The sequence below is a fragment of the Candoia aspera genome, chromosome 3 (assembly GCF_035149785.1).
Source record: "Candoia aspera isolate rCanAsp1 chromosome 3, rCanAsp1.hap2, whole genome shotgun sequence".
In the NCBI taxonomy this organism is placed as follows: Eukaryota; Metazoa; Chordata; class Lepidosauria; order Squamata; family Boidae; genus Candoia; species Candoia aspera.
This window is the reverse complement of record NC_086155.1, coordinates 144945364-144967496: the sequence shown is the minus strand read 5'-3', so window position 1 is coordinate 144967496 and position 22133 is coordinate 144945364. Positions and strand designations below refer to the sequence as shown.

The 22133-nt window shown below is 42.8% G+C and overlaps 1 protein-coding gene across 1 annotated transcript in view; it reads right to left on the bottom strand.

Annotated features, from left to right (window-relative positions):
• Positions 1-20704: 20704 nt before the first annotated feature.
• The window catches only part of CDKAL1 (CDK5 regulatory subunit associated protein 1 like 1), a 338480-nt gene continuing 337051 nt past the window's right edge, over positions 20705-22133 (bottom strand). The window contains exon 15 of the mRNA XM_063298967.1: positions 20705-21193. Within this exon, the coding sequence (XP_063155037.1) occupies positions 21002-21193 (192 nt within the window). The 3' untranslated portion in view covers positions 20705-21001. The remainder of the gene's footprint in view (positions 21194-22133) is intronic.

Below are 22133 nucleotides of genomic sequence, written 5' to 3'. Positions count from 1 at the left end.
CTGGAGGTCTCTAGGGCCATCGTGTATTTGGTTCCACCAGACCTTAAGGCCTACCCATCACATGGATGGTTGTTGCTAAGAAGAAAGATAAGTGGCCCTTAAAATGGAGGCTGCTGCAGACATCCTGAAGAATAGTTTGGGGCTTTGAAAAGAAAGCCAAGAAAGGGCAAATCGCTGGGCAAAAAAGAAAAAAAAATCAGTCAGAAGAATGGCATCTATTACAGTCCTTTTGAGGGCTATATTCTGCCCCCTCTTTCCTTGTCAGTGACCAAAAAGCTTTTAGGCAAAAAGGGTTGCTTCCAAGTGGCTTCTGAACAAGCCTTCCTTAATTACTTTAAAGCCTCTGCAGTTCAAATACTTGGAAAGTTCCTTCTAATAACAACAGCAGATTTAGTTGGGCAGTCAGGGTGGTCTTTGTACTCGAGAGCCCTTTGAAAATCCACAGCCTGCAGTCATCTTGACATGTCAAGGTCTACAGAGTCAGAAAGCGAGAGGAAAACAGCTTTTTGAAAGATCTGCAAAGTACACGCCACTCAGACAGCACCCTCACAACTATGTAGTTTGACTGAGATTATGCTTCCTGTCAAAAACTGAAAGTTTTAAGCCATTTGTTTTGTATTCTCTGCAGCAGAAATTCCCTGATGCCCCTTAATGATTGCTGTGAGGAAAAAATTCCTCCTTTAATGTTTCATGAGGATAAGAAATAAAAAACAAAACAAAACATGATTGCCTCTGAGTAATTATTCACAAGAGGCAGTTTGTGGGGCCTGCAGAAAAAAGAGCCTGAAGCTTTCAGATTTGGAAGGATGATCATAAGTAAAAGCAATCAGGTATAATGTTAAGAAGCAAAAATTACAGAGTTTATAGAAACTGGCACCAATTATTTCCAACAAACAAGTCTACAACAAATCTTTTGAACTGTTCTAATAACCATTTCAATGGGGTTTTAAAAATGTCTTTGTTAATATTTTACAATCACGAGATTGGTCCAGGAATGGGACAAGCTCTAACACCTGAGATGCCCTGCCCTTTTTCGTGATAAAGACCAAGCACTGGGAGTTGAAAGGGATCACAAAGGGAGTCAAGTTACAAACATTAAAAAAAAAATGCACAAATGAACAAAATGGGTATTAAAGCAGGAAAGCACAGCTCTAACACTCTGGTGCAACGCTGCAACCGCACATGTTTACTTTGCATAGCAGCCTAGATCGTGCCCCAAGGAGGCCCATGGTAGGTGAGCAGGTGCCTAAAGAATACTAGGGCATATTCTTGGCCATTGGCCAGTCCTAGCCCTCCCAACCCACTGCCATCCCCTTTACAATCTCTCGGTGCTGTCCAAGGCAGGGGCTGAAGCAAGAAAAGGTGCACACAAGAGGTTGTGGTGCTGAGGAGATGGTATAGCTTCTGAGCACTACTGTCAGTCAACTCCTCTAGGTAGCCAGGACCAGGAAATCAACCTGTAAGGCGGAAACTGCTTTTACTGAGATTGGCTATAATAGCAGAATCTTGCAAGTCTGACTGTGCTGTGCCCCCCCAACCCCCACTTCTTATACTTCTATGAATTAGGGAGGTGTCTGTCTGAGCTGCTCCTGAATGTTATCTGGCTGTTCTGTTAAAAAAATATTTCAGCCCCTTTTGATTAGGCTGTTGCATATTTCCATCAAGATCACATTCCTTACTTTCTACCCATACTTACAGAACCAACTCTATGGCACAATCAGTTTTCCGATGGGGGGGTAGCTGATCTGCTTCCATTTCTCCAAAAATGTCTGCAAAATCCTGGTATCAATCAGGCAAGCCTTCTAAACGTGCCGAACTAGGGCGCGGCGTGGCAATTGCAGCCCTTCCAACCCCTGCACTTGAAGCCCTCTCCGCGGTAGGGTCTTGGTAAAACACATCCTTAAAAGTCAGAGTTCTGTGTTCCCAATTTATATGGGGGCTTTGATAGGTCAACCAGGGAATTCCCAGAATTACCAAAGGGTTGCCAACAGGTGCTACTATAAATTTTAAAGTCTCACGGTGGCTGCCCATTTGCATTGCGACAGTTCCAGTGAAATGGGTCGCCAGCCCCCCCCCCCACCGTTGAACCATCCAACTGTGTGAAGATCAAAGGCTGCTGGAGGGGAAAGCTAGGCAGGTCCAAAGCAGCAACCAGATCAGGGTGAATCAGACACCTGGAACACCCAGAGTCAACTAAAGCCCAGACCTCTGTAGTCTTTGTGTGGGAGCTCAATTTCACTTTCACTGCTAGAGTGGGACAGTCAGCACTAACCATAGCATCCTCATGCCCATCCTCCTCCACCTGCCCGCAGGTGCTCTTCATGGCAGGTGGCTGGCGTTTCCCGCCGGCTCCTTAGAGTCGTCTTCAGCCTCTCCCGAGAAGTAGGGTACTTCTTCAGCGTCAGCCGCCCCCTTGGCTGCTGTCATCCGCCATGATAGGGGCGGCGATTTGGCCGGCAGTTTGCCTGCTCAGTCTCCAGCCTTGGCTTTTGGGCAATCAACTGCTCGGTGCCCTTCCTTTACGCATCGGAGACACTGACCCCTCACATAATGCCAATCTCTCTCCTCTTCCCAGGCTCTATAGCCTGGCCGGGTAGCAGTTGCGGCACTTCGGGGTCCCCTCATGGTGGCTGGTGGTTTTTCAGGTCATTTGGTTTGCATGTAGGTATGCTGGGCGTGCTCAGCTTTGCCGGCCAGACAGATCCATTCGTACAATGTCTCTGGGTCATCTCTACACAACGCCCACTGTAGGACGTCCCTGTTGAGTCCCTCTTTAAACCGTTCTATTAAGGATGACTGAGACCAGTCGGGGATTTTCCCAGCTAAAGCCTTAAACTCCAGGGTGTAATCAGCTACAGACAGTTGGCCCTGGGTAAGATCCTTCAGTGCCTTCTTAGCCCTTGCCTTGGCTAGAGGATCCTCAAAATGCAGCTTTAACACCCAAATGAATTCCTCAAAATCCTCAAGCTCAAGGGAGTCAGCCTCACTTAATTGAACATACCAGTCAGCCGCTCGTCCCTTCAGCTTGGTGGCAATGGCAGTTATTTTAGCCTCTTCGGAAGGGAAGTATGCTCCAAACTGCTTCATATAACTTTTAGCATTAGTGAGAAAGAAAGACAACTTAGTTGGATTCCCATCAAACTTGACAGAAAAGTCTTTCACCCCCGCTCCTGTTGGAGCTGAATTAGTGGCTGCTTGAGTGGTTGGGCCCCAGGTTACAGTAGTTCTCCCTCCTCAGGGTGGGGACACTGATGGACGAACTCTGCAGGGTGGAGATTCATCCCGGCGCCGTCTCCGGCCCCGCTCCATCGGTGGTCCGGGTGAGGGGATGGAGGATGATTGTGTGGACCTGGAATCTCCTTTGCGCCTCGGCTGCTCCCCTCATGACAGAGACAGGGCTTTTAGCATGTACTCCATCGATTCTAATTTGGCCTCTACTACTCTTAGCCTTTCAGGGGTTTGAGATTCCCCCCTCCCTCATGTGTTAGGCTGTCTCCCTGCTGATACCATGGTAGATTCTACGTTTGGGGTCAGCGGGAACCCATACTTCCAGGACGCCTGGGACATCCCTGGCTGGGGTTCTCCCATTTCGTCCCAGGTGATCGACTCTGTGGGCGATTCGCTGGGGGCTGGTTGCTCTGGTGCTCTCCCATCTTCGGATTCCTCTCCCTCAGGGCTGGAACTTGAATCCTGCCGTAAACCTGAAGGTTCTGGGGTGAGGCTCCGTTCTCCGCTCTTGACCGTTGACTCGGCCATCAAGCCAGTCGGCTCCTCAAGTCTCCCGGTCGTGCGTTTGGATTCGGCCATCGTTAACTGTGTTCCCTCACAAGAAACTAATCTTGGTAGGAGCTAACGGTACAACTTTGATGATTCTCAGCTTTATGTAATGATTGCCTATTCTAAACACCATCAGACTCATAAGCAGGATCACAAAGATATCTGATTTATTAAAGAATAGTATGCAGGTTCACAAAGAAAGCTGAGAATGGAAAAAGCACGCCAAATGCAAACTAAAAAACCCTCAGTACAAACGAGATCCCTCCCCCCATAGAATCTTCCCAGGCTCACAATCCCAGGTGCTCCTAACAGCTTCTGATGGTCCGTGGGAAAAGTCCTTGAGCAGAGTACATAACCCAAACACATTCCATTGAAATGAACATAGATACAGATCTTGGCACAAGGTTTCACACCAGCTCCCTCCCAACAGAAATGCGCGTCAGCACCATGGCATGTGAAACGTTACGATGTACAGTGCACATTGAAAGAGTGAACATGACACAGGGCATGCTTGGAACTTGGTCTGGGCTGCAACTCAAATCGAATGGGAAGTAAAAATACTGGCTGTGCCTCCTTTGGCTTGATTCAAGCATCTGTCTCTCTCTGAAACTGCCCTTGACGCTGCAAAAAAGCAGGCGAGCGCAGCTCTATCTGTAATGGTTGCCTATTCTAAAACACTATCAGACTCATGAGCAGGAATTCAAAGATATCTGATTTATTAAAGACTAGTATGCAGGATCACAGAGAAAGCTGAGAATGATGAAAGTGCGCCAAATTCAAACTAAAAACCCTCGGTGCAAATGAAATCCCTCCCCCCGTAGAATCTTCCCAAGTTCACAATCCCAGGTGCTCCTAACGGTTTCTGATGGTCTGCGGGAAAAGTCCTTGAACAGAGAACATAACCCAAACACATTCCATTGTAATGAACACAGATACAGAGCTTGGTACAAGGTTTCACAGCAGCTCCCTCCCAAACAGAAACGCGTGTCAGCGCCATGGCATGTGAAACGTTACGATGTATACTATACATTGAAACAGTGAACATGACATACTGCCCCCCCCAAAAGAAAGAAAACACTAAGCAGCAGGCTTCAAAGGATAAGCAAGGTGGAAACGGAGCATTAACATGGGGAGCAGACACCCATTCAGGATGAGGAAAATGTTTCCATCGGACCAGATACTGGAGGGTGCCTCGAAGCTTTCGAGAATCAACGACCTGCTTGACCTCAAAGTGCTGTTGGCCATCAATCATGATCGGAGCAGGAGGAGGAGGTTGGGGATGCCAGTGGGAGGAGTGGTGGACAGGCTTAAGCAAGCTGCAATGGAAAACAGGGTGCAAGCATTTCAAATTGTGAGGCAGGTCCAATTTAACAGTAACTGGATTGATAAGACCAACAATAGGAAAAGGACCAATGAGCTTGGGAGCAAGTTTTTTAGAGGGTTGTGGTGACTTGATAAATTTGGTAGATAGATACCCCTGATCACCAATCTTGAAGTCGTGTTGCAAGAAACGATGCTTATCGGCTTGAAACCTGTAAGAAGCCTGGGCATCAGCCAAAGCTTGTTGAATCACCGGCCAGGAATCAGCCAGCTTAATAGCCCAGTCAGAGGCAGAACATGTTTGGGAAGGGGGTTGTGGCAGTTCAGGGATGGGAACAAAGTCGTGACCAGAAACCACATGAAAAGGGGTTTGCCCGGTACTTTGATGGACAGCATTGTTGTAAGCCACTTCAGCAAAAGGTAGTAACTCCACCCAATTGTCCTGATGGTAGTTAATGTATGCTGTAAGAAATTGTTCAAGAGTGGGGTTCAAAACCTCAGTAGAACCATCAGTCTCAGGATGGGAAGACGTGGATAGCGCTTATTTGGTGCCAATCAGTTTTAAAAATGATTTCCAAAACTGGGAAGTAAACTGTGTCCCATGGTCACTGACCAAACAGGAGGGGCTACCATGGAGGTGGTAGATGTGGATGAGAAATAGGCGCGCCAATTGCGGGGCTGACAGGATGGATGCACATGGAATGAAATGTGCTTGTTTGGAAAAAAAATCTTTTACAACCCAAATGACAGTTTTCTTCTGACTGGGAGGAAGATCCACAATAAAATCCATAGAAATCTCATCCCAGGGATGGGACGGGATGGCCACGGGCTGTAGAAGCCCCTGTGGTTTCCCCCCTTTACGTTTTGACATTGCACAAACAGGACAGGAAGCCACATAGTCTTTTACATCGCGTCTCAAGGTAGGCCACCAGAATTGACGACGAACCAAATGTAATGTTTTGACAAAACCAAAGTGCCCAGCAAGTTTATCATCATGAGAACGCTCTAAAATCTCAGCTCTTAAAGTTTCGGGTACATAAAGGTGGTGTTCCACCCATGCCAGACCATTTTCAAAAGAAACAGTGTCTTTATTAGCTAGCAACCAAGTGTCAGATTTCAGCACCTGGAGAAAGTCTTTCTGTAACTGACAAGGAACTTGCACCTTCTGCTTCCCAGACTGGGCTGGGGGCGGGGTTGCTTGTGCACGGGTCTGGCTCCAAGTGACAGCAACCAAACCCAGTTGTGGTTCAGTAAGAACAGTCCCAACCACATCTGCCCCCTGGTCAAAATCCTGAGGTAAACACAACAAAGCATTGGCCAGAAAGTTTTTCTTTCCTGGGATAAATTTTAACTGGAAGTTGAAATGACTGAAAAACTGAGCCGAGCGAATTTGTTTAGGACTGAGATGCCGGGGGGTGCGGAGGGCGGCCAAATTCCTGTGATCAGTCCAAACCTCGAAAGGGCATTTAGCACCTTCAAGGAGGTGACGCCAGGCTTCCAAAGCAGCTTTTACAGCAAATGCCTCCTTTTCTCAAACATGCCACCGGCGTTCGGTTTCAGAAAATTTTCTGGACAGATAAGCGCATGGTTTTAAGTGATTTTCAGGATCTCTCTGTAACAATATAGCCCCAACTGAGGAGTCAGAAGCATCAACTTGGACCACAAAGGGGCGTTCAGGATCAGGGTGCTGTAGAATAGGCTCAGCAGTGAAAAGGGTTTTTAATTTCTCAAATGCTGCCTGGCATTCAGGCGTCCAATTCAGCACTGCCCCAGGATTTTTTACTTTGCGTGTCTCCCCCAAGCCCTTGGTACGAAGTAAATCAGTGAGGGGCAAAGCAATCTCAGTGAACCCCTGGATAAATTGGTGATAGTAATTACTGAACCCGAGGAAACTTTGCAATTGCCTCCAGGTGCGGGGATGTTCCCAACTTAAAATCGCCTGGATTTTTGCAGGGTCCATTTCAATGCCCTTGTCAGACACCCTATAGCCCAGATAGTCAAGTTGGGTCTTATGGAATTCACATTTGGAAAGTTTGGCATAGAGTTTGGCATTCCTAAGCTTGTGTAACACCTGTTTGAGGAGGCATTCGTGTTCCTCCTCAGTTTCAGTGTAAATGAGAACATCATCTAAATAAACCAGGACCCCTTTAAACAAATGATCATGTAATACTTCATTAATCAATTGCACGAAGACTCCAGGCGCCCCTGCCAACCCAAAAGGGAGGACTTTGTACTGAAATGAACCCAATGGGCAATTAAAAGCAGTTTTCCACTCATCTCCAGCTCGTATGCGGATGCGAAAATAAGCTTCACGAAGATCAAGCTTGGAGAAAATCTTGCCCTTAGACAAATGAGCTAACATGTTCTTCATGAGCGGAAGAGGGCATTTGTTGAAAATTGAGACGGAATTTAACCCTTGATAGTCCATACAGAGTCGAAGCATGCCATCTTTCTTTTCCCGGAATAGCACAGGGGCCCCAACTGGGGAATTTGAAGGTTCAATAAACCCCCTTGACAGATTTTTGTCGATAAAGTCCCGTAATGCCTCAAGCTCCTTCTGAGTCATTGGATAGATTTTTGGCTTGGGCAATTGAGCATTGGGAACCAACTCTATTGCACAGTCAGTTTTCCGATGGGTGGGGGGTAGCTGATCTGCTTCCATTTCCCCAAAAATGTCTGCAAAGTCTTGGTATCGATCGGGCAAGCCTTCTAAATGTGCCAAGTTAGGGCGTGGCGTGGCGGCCGCAGCCCTTCCAACCCCTGCACGTGCAGCTCTCTCCGCTGTAGGAGCTTGGTAAAACCCATCTTTAAAAGTCACAGTTCTGTGTTCCCAGTTTATGTATGCGCTTCGATAGGTCAACCAGGGGATCCCCAGAATTACCAAGGGATTGCCAACAGGTGCTACTACGAATTTTAAAGTCTCACGGTGGCTGCCCATTTGCATTGCGACAGTTCCAGTGAAATGGGTTGCTGCCCCTCCCCCCTCCCCCACCGTTGAACCATCCAACTGTGTGAAGATCAAAGGCTGCAGGAGGGGGAAGCTAGGCAGGTCCAAAGCAGCAACCAGATCAGGGTGAATTAAATACCTGGAACACCCAGAGTCAACCAAAGCCCAGACCTCTGTAATTTTTGTGCTGGAGCCCAATTTCACTTTTACTGCTAAAGTGGGACAGTCAGCACTCACCATAGCATCCTCGTGCCCATCCTCCTCCACCTGCCCGCAGGCACTCTTCATGGCAGGTGGCTGGCGTTTCCCGCCGGCTCCTTAGAGTCATCTTCAGCCTCTCCCGAGAAGTAGAATACTTCCTCAGGTTGGCTGTGCCCTTGGCTGCTGTCATCCGCCACGAGGGGGGGGGGCGATTTGGCTGGAGGCTTGCCCGCTCAATCTCCAGCCTGGGCTTTTGGGCAATCAGCTGCTCAATGCCCTTCCTTTCCACATCGGAGACACTGACCCCTCGCATAGCGCTGATCTCTCTCCTCATCCCAGGCTCTATAGCCTGGCAGGGCAGCAGTCGCAGCACTTCATGGTGGCTGGTGGTTTTTCAGGTCTTCTGGTTTGCATGAAGGTATGCTGAGCGTGCTCAGCCTTGCCTGCCAGACAGATCCACTTGTACAATGTCTCTCGGTCATCTCTACACAACGCCCACTGTAGGACGTCCCTGTTGAGTCCCTCTTTAAACCGTTCTATTAAGGTTGACTGAGACCAGTCGGGGATTTTCCCAGCTAAAGCCTTAAACTCCAGGGTGTAATCAGCTACAGACAGTTGGCCCTGGGTAAGATCCTTCAGCACCTTCTTAGCTCTTGCCTTGGCCAGAGGATCCTCATAATGCAGCTTTAATGCCCACATGAAGTCCTTGAAATAATCAAGTGCAGGGGAGTCAGCCTCACTTAATTGAACATACCAGTCAGCTGCTCGACCCTTCAACTTGGTGGCAATGGCAGTTATCTTAGCCTCTTCGGAAGGGAAGTATGCTCCAAACTGCCTCATGTAACTTTTAGCATTAGTTAGAAAGAAAGATAACTTGGTTGGATCCCCATCAAGCTTGACAGAAAAGTCTCTCACCCCCACTCCTGTTGGAGTGGAACCGGCGGCTGCTTGAGTGGTTGGGCCCCAGGTTACAGTAGCTCTCCCTCTTTGGGGTGGGGACACTGGTGGTTGAGCCCTGCGGGGTGGAGATTCATCCAGGAGCCGTCTCTGGCCCCGCTCTGCCGGCGGTCTGGATAGGAGGACGGGGGATGGTTGCGTGAAGCTGGTATCTCCTCCGCGCCTCCCCTGCCCCCCAATGACAGAGACAGTTTTCGTAGCATGTACTCCATCGATTCTATTTTAGCCTCCATCACTCTTAGCCTTTCAGGGGTTTGAGATTCCTCCCTCCCTCACGTGTTAGGCTGTCTCTCTGTTGATACCATGGTAGATTCCCCTGGTCGTGAGCTTGGACTTGGCCATCGTTAACCATTTTCCCTCACAAGAAACTAATCTTGGTAGGAGCTAACGGTACAACTTTGGGGATTCTCAGCTTTATGTAATGGTTGCCTATTCTAAAACACTATCAGACTCATGAGCAGGAATTCAAAGATATCTGATTTATTAAAGAATAGTATGCAGGATCACAGAGAAAGCTGAGAATGATAAAAATGCGCCAAATGCAAACTAAAAACCCTTGGTGCAAATGAAATCCCTCCCCCCCGTAGAATCTTCCCAAGTTCACAATCCCAGGTGCTCCTAACGGTTTCTGATGGTCTGCGGGAAAAGTCCTTGAACAGAGCACATAACCCAAACACATTCCATTGTAATGAACACAGATACAGAGCTTGGTACAAGGTTTCACAGCAGCTCCCTCCCAAACAGAAACGCGCGTCAGCGCCATGGCATGTGAAACGTTATGATGTATACTGTACATTGAAACAGTGAACATGACACTATCATTCTTTTACAACTCAGCAGCATCGCAAGTCTGCTCCACCCATAGGTTTCTTTGTGCTGGCCTTTCTAAAGAGCAGAAAATAATGGCTGTGCACAACTCCTTTAGGAGGAACAGAATGCTAAGTGGGGTGCCCAGTGTGTGGAGGGGAGACGCCATGCCCTCCTCAGCCTGGACACCAGTGAGGACTGGGCGGATCCCGCCTGCCCGGGTTTGATGTTGTTGTTAGCACAGGGAGAAAAACACTACTTTAACATAGTACAGCTAAGGGGAGGAGACAAAGGCAACATCATGGGGACATTACAGGAAAAAATGTATCAGGGCATGTTTGCATTGTGCTTAGGTTGTTAGAAAAATAGTCCTATGGCTCTATGGTCTACAATTTAAATGTGGATGGGGCAGGAAGTGAATGTTACCTTACGACATGCTTTTTTTTTTTGACAATTGCCCCAAAAGAAAGAAAAAATCGTAATGAGAGCTGTTGCAGCCCGTTCACAGTGCTACCTGGTGCTGCACATATGTGTTTATTGATTGAGTTTTTAAAGGTTAATAAAAGAACAAGCAGCTAACAACAATCTTGCAAAGTAGAAGAGTGAACCAAAACTTGCACATTAAGCTTAATTACGTTCAGAATAATAATTCAGTCTTCACACAGTAGTTAGATGAAGAGAACAGAGAAAAAGGTAGCTTACATTTATTCAGTAGACCTGGATACAAGTAGCTTCATAGTAGAAAGCACTTATTCATCACTGGTTCTTTGTAGACACTTTCTATGGAGATAGAAAGTCTGCATGCAAGCGAGGTAAGAGGACGAGAGCTGCATTCTGCAGCATCTCCTGCTTGCAGGGGTGCCCAAGAGACTTCTAATGAATGTTCTCAGTTAGCATCAACTTTTAAAAAAATAATAATGGTGCAGATATGAATCCTCTGCCCTGCCCAAAGCTGGTTAAAGACACTTTCCTGCTAATATGACAAGACTTCAGAAAATGTCCTCAATATTCAGTGATTTATAACATTGACCTTTCAGCTGAAATTAAAGTAGGGAGCAATGAGGGCAAACATATTCGCTGTCAAGTAGACTTTTCCCAGGAGTGAAAAGAACTGATGTTTTGTTTTGTTTTGTTTATAGGGAATTTAAAATATGGTTTGTTTCTGTCATGATCAATTTTAAAACATCTTAAATAGAAATTCTTTTCTCCTCATTCATGAAGCAACAAATTAGGAGCAAATTAATTCTGCATTTCCAGTTTTTGTAAGGTGACTTGTAATCGGGGCAATTCTTCCAGCAATCAGAAAATACTATAAATACTCCCCATTCTGTGGATGACATATACAAAGAGCGGAGTTCAAATGTCAGGGTAAAATAATGCCAATAGTGATATAAAATGGAACATTCTCCTTATTCTTGTAATTTGTGAAGCAGGGTTCAAACCTTTTATGCTAAATCTAGGAAGTCATCTGGAGATGTTGATGACATTCAGGATTACTGTAGAGGATGAAAGAGGCACAATTGTCACTACTCACAATGACATCTACCTATGAAGGATACTTATTTTAGGATCTGTAGCTTACTTCAGTTATATCACATTACTTGTAATGAGAATGTATCCCCATCTTTTAAAAATAAATAAATATATATATTTTGTATGTGTGTATGTGAGTGTGTGTGTATAGGTAGATAGATATAGAGATATATGCTTTTTTACAAAAAGATATCACGGTAATTATTACTGTTTTAGCTAGCCCTTAGATTCTCCCAAATATTGAATCTTCCACAAGAAGAAAGGGATTTTAGACAATAGAACAGATTACAGCTGTCATCTCCAAATTAGCACTCTCCATATTTGTTGGACTATAACTCTGTCACCTCAACTAGCATATTAGTTGTAGCTGGAAACATCTCAGCAGATTTATTCTTATCTTTATTCCAAAAGGTATTATACAGTAAGATATTATACACTGTTTTCAGTGTATGAATTATAAATATATGATCAAATGCAAAAATTCAGAGGACACAGAACCTTTCTTGCTCCCTTCTCCAATACTTTACATAACTTGCAATGCTGCTCAGTCTGGGAGACCTCTGGGGATTATATGGGAATGGGGTAAAAAGGAGCAATCAGATTTTAAATCATGATGGCTATAACCTAGAGAAGAGAAAGAGCCCAAGGTGTAAAAATATATTCCGGATAAATAATCTAGCATATTATTGTTTTAACCTGTACTGCAGACATGAAAGTTTTTTTTAAAAAAAATTGTATTTATTGAGAATTGTACATAAACTAAAAGACAAATCTAAAGCAAAATATAGAAAAGAAAGAGAAAAGAAAGAGAAGTTGAGACAGTATAAAAGCTGACAGATATTCAGGAAGCACAATAATCACACCACTGGTAATATCCTATGAAGACTAGCCTATGAAAGAGCAACTGTGGTATTTTCTGTTATGTGTAATCCTTTTACTTTGGACCAATCACAGCCCAGCTTGCTTCTAGGGTTGATGTCGGGATAAAACGAAGGGCAATTCCCCATAAGCCACCTTGAGCTTTTGGAGGAAAGATGGAATATAAATCTAACAGTAGTAACAAAAGCAATCGAACAAACAAATCAGTGTCCTCTTTTCTCTTTCCTCCTAATTTTTATTTGACACCAACTTATTTTGGTAAAGGAAAGGGCAGGATAACTGAACATGCTTTAGCAGAACAGAAATTCCTACTCTACAAAAAATCCTTCATCTACTTACCAAGATTTCCCATTTTCTTCTGATAGAGGCGTAGGCAAGGTGCACTTGATAAAATGAAGATCTTGCAGACAGGAGAACATTTATGGGATATTTCTGAGCACCCTGTTAATACTCATAATTTAAGCTGAGTGCTTATCAGAAGCGTCTGATGATAGCTTCTAAAGATCTGAAATTGTAAATCTCTTATAGCTCCCAATGAACAATCGCAGCCGAAGTAGGTACAACATGAAAGAGGCTCAAGCAAAATAACGAAATTCAGTTTTTCCTGACTATATGGTCCTGTAGCTTGTCTCTAAGAATCACCCCACAAATGTCAGCTCATCTTTGATTTGTATAGAACGGCTTATATTATTTGTTTGCTTTAATTCAGTAATGTTTTGTATATGCTCTGCTTGTTAGACAGATCTATACACTGAATAGAAAGCTTTGCTGATGTTTCTATAGATAACCTCCTTGATCCTTGTTGTGTGATGTCCATATGAATGTGCTGGACATTTATAAATACATAAGCTTAACTCTCTCCTACCTAGCTCCTGCCAGGCTGCCAGTTCCACGTGTGCAGCATTAATGCACTTGCCAAATATATAAGTGGGCCATGAATCCTTGATATGCTATTCCCACTCAACTAAGTTTCTGTCTTTAATTTCTGTTCTCACATTTACTCTAGACCAGGTGATTATAATGCAGAAAATGCCAGCAGTTTCAACTTTGGCCCTTTTATTTCCTCAGTTCCAGTTATACTTTATCTATTTAAAACAGGGATGAACTGCATTCCCTCAGACCTAACCTGTGGAGAGCAACTGTCTTTAGTCCTTTTAGAAATGGCTGTTTCCTTTCATGAGACTATTTGTTTAGAGTGTGACAGAAATTCAGAAGTGTGTGTGGTTTCCTTCTGCATATTTAGCAGCAGCAGCAGCAGCACTCTGCTTGTCTAGATGGGTCTTCAAACATGCTTGATGTATCTCTATTCTGGATGTTCAGCAGTTCTCACTGCTTGGACTACGATAAATGATGTTCAGTGTTCAAGGCTTATGTGCTAACGGAATCCTAGGCTTAGCAGAAAGGCCAGTTAACACTCTGCCCATTGTGCCCTCTGCCTTGTTCCATATGTAAGCATAATATTTTTCCACCTCCTCTTTCTCCTCCTCCAGATTATCCAAGGAAATGGATGGCTAGTTGGAAGAGCTGCCCATAGTAGAAGAAGACAAAATACTGGCAACAGATAAAACAAAAAGAAACCCAACAAAAACACTCCTTAATTAAAATCTCCTCAAAGGGATATGAAATGCCAACAGAGATTTCAGTTACCCTGCTGAGCCTCAGTCTGATTAGCTGCAACACATCTGTTTGGTTGCCTAGGATCCATCTGTATTGTTAAGAAGAAATTTATTCTGACTACCTGGGTTCGTAATAAGATGACTCCACAATGGCAGTTCCAGATAAACTAACATTTATGTATTTGGTGCACTCATCTTCAGTGTACATGTATGTGCAGACAGGCATGCTTGCAAAATGAATCTGGGTATATAAAAACCCATGGAAGAAAAACACATTCTGGAAGAAAATCAGATGTGTAACAGATTCCATGACTGTGTCTTGTAAGTATGCATAAATAAGGGGAAAGTTTATAAAATAGGAGGATTGGTTCACTACAGACACTGCTAGCTTCTATACAAATCAGAAGATTTTAATCTAAACCAGTGTTTCTCAACCTTATCAACTTTAAGATGTGTGAACTTCAACTCCCAGAATTCCCCAGCCAGCCATTCTGGGAATTGAAGTCCTTGATGGAGTTTTTAAAGGTTAATAAAAGAACTCCAAGCAGCTAACAACAATCTTGCAAAGTAGAAGAGTGAACCAAAACTTGCACATTAGGCTTAATTACGTTCAGAATAATAATTCAGTCTTCACACAGTAGTTAGATGAAGAGAACAGAGAAAAAGGTAGCTTACATCTATTCAGTAGATCTGGATACAAGTAGCTTCATAGTAGAAAGCACTTATTCATCACTGGTTCTTTGTAGACACTTTCTATGGAAATAGAAAGTCTGCGTGCAAGTGAAATGAGAAGGATGAGAGCTGCATTCTGCAGCATCTCCTGCTTGCAGGTGTGCCCAAGAGGTAATGGAGATTGTTAATCCCCAAACCCAAGGAGGAGGAGGAAGTGGAAATCAGGTGACCCATGTGACATCCCACAAGCACAATAGAGATGCGTTTACTAGAAAGACCCCCTTATGCTTATGAGACAATGCTGAGTTGACCCCTGATAATTCCAACAGCGCACACATCTTGAAGTTGATTAAGGTTGAGAAACACTGATCTAAATAGTATTTTGACAAAGTATATCTGAAATTTCCAAAGCCAGAGATACCTGAATGAGAGAGAAATTAAGCAAAATAGAGTGATTTTATAAATTAGAGATGCGTAGTGGTTAAATTGCTGGACTAGGAGTGGGGAGAACCAGGTTCTAGTCTCCCCTTAGGCCTAGAAGCCATCTGGTGATCTCAGACCAGTGATACCCTCTCAGCCCCAATCAGGATCAGGTACTGTGACAAGCAGGCTGAAAAATCCCCTCATTGCATCAGCCCTGATAGCTTCACTGTAAGAATTGGGTGAACACAATGCAAAAATGAGTGGACCCCGCAACCATGTGGTCAAACACTAAGAAAAACAGCGTCGTTTTATGAATTACACACCAATTCAGCTTTGGAGTGATTGATTTATTTAAGTAAGTGTATAAATAAGTAAGTGGCTTATTAAGATTGTCATGAGACAGTCTCACAAACATAAGATAAAGGCATAACATAAATTGAGAAGGAGAAAGAAATGCAACATTTTAAAAAGCAGTGGTTTTTGGCAGTGTAGAGCAAAGCAACTACCCCAGCCCAACCTTTTCTCTAATGAATGTTTGGTTCTTTATCTTGCTGTGATATTCCCTTTTCTTCTGGGGTCGGGGGGGCAGATGGCAGGAAAATGTAGACCTGGTGGCCTTGTACTTTGACTGCTGGATTTGGCCAGGGTGGTGCAGTGCTTAGGGTGTATGAGTAGGACCAAGGAGACCCATCCAAGTCCTGCGATTCACTGGGTGACTGGTGAGTGCTGGCCACTCTTCCTCAGGCTAATCTACTCCACAGGATTGTCACAAGGATAAGTGATGAGAACAGAACCATGTACAAATGTATTTATCGGGGGAGATATAATTAATACTATGCAGAGCTCCAGATGTGAACTATAGATTTCTATGATCACTTATCAAGACTAAGAGGTCTTCATACACTGTCTGCACAAATACAGGAATCCAACTCAAGGTGTGTGAGACAATCGCACACAGTGGTTCTAAAAATGGCTGCCTACACTCAGATTTTCAGCTCTTTTCAGCAAGAGCTGGAGAAATTCTTCGTGCAAACATCTAGATCTGCCCTGCTGAGGTATCTGGCAAAAGTCTTCTTGGGGTAAAGAACAAATAATTCCATACATTAATCCCTGTATAAGCTCTACAAGACAGCTATGAGCATGAGAGTGCAATATTATGAAAGTAGGTCCAAACACACTGACATGGCACCCCACTGTTTTGACCTAGGAGGATTTCTCAGATAGAGCCTTGCGCTTTTCTGGCCAATACAATGATGAAAAAGCAACACTTAACAGTGCATAGAACTACAGACCCAAAAAGGTTTGCAGAGCACATTATATGAGCACTGAGCCATTCAAAGCTAACCCTGATGAAAAAGCATTTAGTAAAAACATGACCAGTAAATGGTTTTTCTGTGTTATTGTGAGGGATTTCTCAGGGGTCTATTCAGGTGCACTTCCGTTAAGAGTGAGGGCGCAGGTTTTCTTTAGACTTAAATGGAATACGTTAAGTTCCAAAATCAAAAATGATGAGAAGTTTGAAACCCTTGAGTAAAATGAGATCAAGTGAGGGTGATGATGAGTGGATGGAGCAAATATTTCTTTTTGAAAATTATTTGTGCACTAATATTCATTCTTTCCAAATAAATAACACAATATGTTTTTATAGGCCAAGGGAATATCCCAATTCAATCACCTTGGTCTGCTTTATGTCCAGGACTATTAAATAATATATCACAGACATTTTTTAAAATCCAGTCCTTTTTATCCAAAAAACAACACTATCAGTATTATCTTCCATACTCTTTAGCAAATATTTAATGTCCCTAATAAAACTGATGTACAGAAGGTCTTACTATTTGGCCACTATCCATTTGAAATTAATATAACTATGTGGTTTTTAGAATTTGATTCTGCTGTAGCCTGTTGGGCAAAGTAGTTTGTGTAACTTGAAAGTCATATTCCTTTATTCGGAGTAAAATAGTTTTATAGGGCTAGAATCAGAATCATTCTAACTTACTTTGGAGGATTTAACTTTACTTGTCTGGATTTCAGCAAGGTAGGACTGCTTCATTTTTCTTCTTTTTGTGGTTTTGCAGGACAACATAACCCATACATTTTACTATCACCTGCTTAGAACATTCTAGCTATGAGCATAAATGATGAATAGTGATAAACAGCTGTATGTGAAACAGGAACTTGGAAATGATGTGTTTTACACATTCTTCCCTCCCATTTCAAGAAAGCTACTCTTTTTCTTTCATTTCACTTTTAGGCAAATACATTTTGCAGGGTGAAATATTTCAGCTCCGAAAAACTCCAGAGCCTGTATAAATACAATGGAAAGGGATGGAATGCCAGAGTATAAGCTATCTACTCTTTCTTAATTGCCAATGTTCCTTTCACACGCAGGACAACAGATACATTCCAACCTCTTAATGCAGTATGTGCCTGGGAGTATTTGTATTCATACAGGGGGGAGGGAGGTTTACAACTACAAGTAGCCTGCTAATCTCCAAGGCTTATGCAGATTCCAGTTGTCAGCAGCAATTCCTTTAATATAAAAGGAAGAAAATGGATGCTGCTTTGTGGCAAACAACTCCACATTCTTGCTGTACTCTCCATTTCAAATAGCCCTTTTCAGTGGGCCTGAGATGGGCTTCTAATGACTGAACCAGAGGGATGGAAACTCCTGGTCTGTTTCTCTTGTCCAAGAATTATGTCCATCTGCACCCATGGCCCTGACTGCATCAGGAGAGGCAAGACTGAACAGCCACCTCCCCCAGACCCTCCAGGTACTGTGGATTTTGTGGGCACAACTACGAGAGAAGCAATATCCTTTCTAAAATATAATTAGTGCGCTGTAGCAGCAAGCTTTATATACTTCCTGGTTCATCAAGCCCGATTGTTCAGCAGTCAACCTTTGGCCCAGTTGTTGCTAATTGAAGAATGCAGCAAAGACCGACGTGGTTTTGTAAGCCAACAAAGACCTTTTTAAGATGAAAGGTTCGGCAAATAATTAAGAAAAAGAAAGAAAAGCAACATGTGCACATTTTGGAAATGGATTGCTGAAAGAAAATGGCTCTTGTTTTGATATTGTACCTGAACAGGCCAAGAAGTTAGCCTCCCAGGAGTTCCTCTCGCTGTAGTTTATTTGTAAAGCAGCAGTTCACCTGTGTTTGGACACATTTTAAGGTCTGCCACTGGACTTTAATATTTATGAACTGTTGTATTCATTAGTAATAGTAATGAATACTAATGAAACAGCAGTGATTACCAAGCAGCGTTATTGTCAAGGAAATATGACTGAAGAATTGCAGCAAAACTCACTGGCCATCTTGCAAGAATATTGCTCCCTTCCAAAAAGGATTCTGGGAGATGGTTACCCCCACCCAAATCTCTTAGGAAACCTTGAGAGATTTTCTTCCTTTTTCCCATGCTCAATTTTGGCCTAGAACCTGTGCCAGTTTTTAGATTTTACGCCTTTGGAGGACGGATGATCTTCTCCTCCTTTGTAAATTGTATATGATAATGGACAATAATTCCCTTTATCGACATGCTGTGTATCGTAGCACAACTCACGTTTTGCACCCAAGCTTGCTTCTTCTAGCACCAAAATATACTTTTCTAGAAAATATGCTAGGGGTATACTTAGTCTGCTAATGCATTTTAATCCTTGTATGCCACCCAGAGTCACTGTTGTGTGGTGGGTGGCCATATAAATTATTTAAATATAAACATACCAATCAGAGACCCACATTCCAAGAGAACTATAACTCCATCACAACTCTTAAAGCTTGTTTTGTGCAGATCTCTTTCCCTACAGGTCCGTTTTAATTTGGGCTACTAGAATGTGTTGTTTTAACTGGATACGTAAGAGTATTACATACGTTAGCATACCAGAGAATATCCTATTCTCCAGTGTAAGAGTTGGTCTGTTGGTCTTGGTGACATCTTAAATTAACAGGCATTATGACACTTTTTTTTTTAAGTCTGTAGGCTAAAAATAGAGCACCACATACTAGGAACATCGTGTGTGTGGGCAGACCATGCTGGCTTCCCACATGTATTCCAAAGTAGAAGGAATCTGGAGCTTTTGAAGTTGCCAGCTCTATACACGGGATATGAGAAATTCTATTTTCACTCATACCACAGTGAGAGATTAGCAGCTTGAAATCACTTTGACAGTTTGTTACTCTGTTGCATACTGCAGGGAATTTTAATTCCAACCTGTGAAATTGTAATTGCTTCTCAAACAGGACAGAGGAATTCTGGGTAGTGGCTACATCTAAGCTCAATGTCAGAATTGCCAGTTGCTGCCACTTTAAATATTACTTGCTGTTATTCAAATATCACTTCAGCTTTCCATAAAGGAGGATGGACTGGGGAGCAAGACAAAGAGGAACTATCAGATGTCCTAAAATCTATAGGCAGAAATGTGACAGCGGTGGCTGAGCTCTTCTCAGAAGGCACACAACACACAGGTTGCTATGTGATAGATAAACAGAACTCAAACTGATTTAATCCTAAAGTATGACTTTAAATGTCCTTAGTTATATACATAAAATGTAAATAAAACAGATTTAGTAATTTTAAAGCAGAATAAGATTTCATCATTTACATTTGAAGGGCAAATTAATTTGGCCCTTCCTTTTATTCTTATTAGAGGTCTCTTTTATGGTCATGGAGGATATTTTTTATTTTCTGCAATTTTAGATAATTCAGTATGGAATGTATTGGTATAGAATCTCACAAAAACAAAGAATAGACTGAATAAAGAGAGTTAGAATTACTGGGTCCCCATTACTGTCTTTTAGTGAACCTCTTCTCAAGTTTAGGCTAGGCATGATCTCACACTAGTAGTTTCCTAGAGAGAATAGTTTAAAATTTCCATCCTCCCCACTTGTCTGCTCTGACTTACTGCCAAATGTTCTGAAAGGCTGTGTCATCACAAAATAATCTCAGCAGGTAAGTAAAAGCAGACACTCTGGCTTCTGACCTGAAAACACTCTATGGTTGCTGAGCTTCCTCAAAGGGCCAGTTCCTGTAAAACTTCAGGGACCATAAAGTCTGCTCAATATAGAACTCAGAATGTTGGCCTTCCTTGCAGAAACTGGCCTTTCCACCGAACTTGCAGTGGGTTGCAACTGTAGAATATCTGGGGAGGGCCACAAAAGTGGAGAGAGGTCATGGGATGCTTGTCGATACGGTGAGCTACACAACACAGTGGTACATTCTTCGAAGTAATGCTTTGAAGCTTTTCAGATGTGTTGGACCATAAAAGAAGATGATAACATTGCTCTTCCATGGCTCTAGGAGGAAGAGGGGAATTTTCTTATGGTAAGGAAGCCTTCTACTGCGTCAAATCCAGAATGTTTTATTGTCTGGGAATTTGTATAATCTGGAGTAAATGAGATTATGTTTTTGCTTTAGGAAGCATGTATGAATTGACAATGTATTGATCATAGAAGATGAAGAACACTCAGTGGGAAAAGCAAAACATTATGATTATAATGATTAGGTACAACTTAGTTTAGTGGCCTGACAATTCTGAACTGAGTATTTTCATTACTGAACAAAGAGTGACTCAAGGTGCTTTAAGGATTGTTTTTAATAAGGCTTCAGGTGAATACCATAAAAAGGAATTAGCTGTTGTTTAAGAAATATATTGTAGTAGCAAACTAAAAACCTTCATCTGCTTATGAAAATGAAGCAATTTTTAATTAAAAATGGAGATGTTGAAATCTTGATTTAAATAAAAAAGCCAAAGAATTTCCACCAGTGCAGGAAAGCTTTATACAGATTCTGATTATCAAACATTAGATTTGGAAGTTCTCAACAGGCAAGCTGTTATCTCTTAATGGAATAACCATTCAGCACAGTTTTCTATTTAAATGTCTCCATAGTAAAAGGCAATAAGAACTGCTAGAAGAGCCACACTTAGTGACAGCATCTTCAGCAGTTTTCCCTCATGTTGCCAAGGCAACTGCATCACCATCCTGTGGCTCAATGGTACGTTTTGCTTCTCAACAGATGGACGGGCTTTTGATTCTGAATCACTCTCCAGTGCATGTCTGAACTCCTGTGGAGAAATGCAGAAATTAAATTGAGAATAACTGCAGAGAACATTTTGGCATATATCAAATACAAAGAACATTTTACATTAAATCTCAATAAGCTAATTCTTTCATCTTCCTGTAAGTGGAAGAACTTGGTTAATCTCTTCAAAGACATTAACTGCTAAAACAATAAAGCTATCAACAATTTGAGACTACAATCCCACTGTTTTAAATCATGCCCATTCATTTGTTTTTAGAGTCATTACCAGACCGTCAATGTTACAGTGAATCAGCAGCACTGCTGTCACTCACACAGTACAGCACGACTAAGTCTGATCATTATTTCTGTCCCACAGTATGCCAACTCAGCAGTGTCCCAATATTCTCTTCACAGCTCTTTCTCCCTCTCTCTCAGGAGGCAGCTTCACTGAAACATTCATTTTATTGATTGGATTAAGAACAACAATGTGATGATCGTTGGTGTATTTATTCACTATGTATATGAAGCACATACATTGGGAAGCTAAGGCTGGTTGTAATTTCCTTGTACCTGAATTTTAAAAGTATGCTATTGGATACTTGTGCATATTTTCAGAAAGAAAGTGATGTGGATGAGGTGCTCAAAATGCAATGTTGCTTCATCTGATACGGACCTGAGCTTTGATAACATTTTAGCAACAAACCCCTCCTGGTTAAATTTCAGTCCGTTCCTTATTGGATTGACCAGACTATAAATGGCTCTCCGTGAGATCTGAGTTTCGTGCAATCTCAATCTGATTTATGTTTCCTTTTGTTTGCGAGTCCATCTGATCTTCCTATGATGCCTAAACATTTAGTTGTCTGTCTGCCCATCAATGCCTTACGTTGTTTTCGATCCTTCCTTGGATGGATTCCTTTTACTTAATCTGGCCCCTTGTCAGCCTTAGCTACTACATGGTTTTGCTTTCCATATCCCAGCTAAGC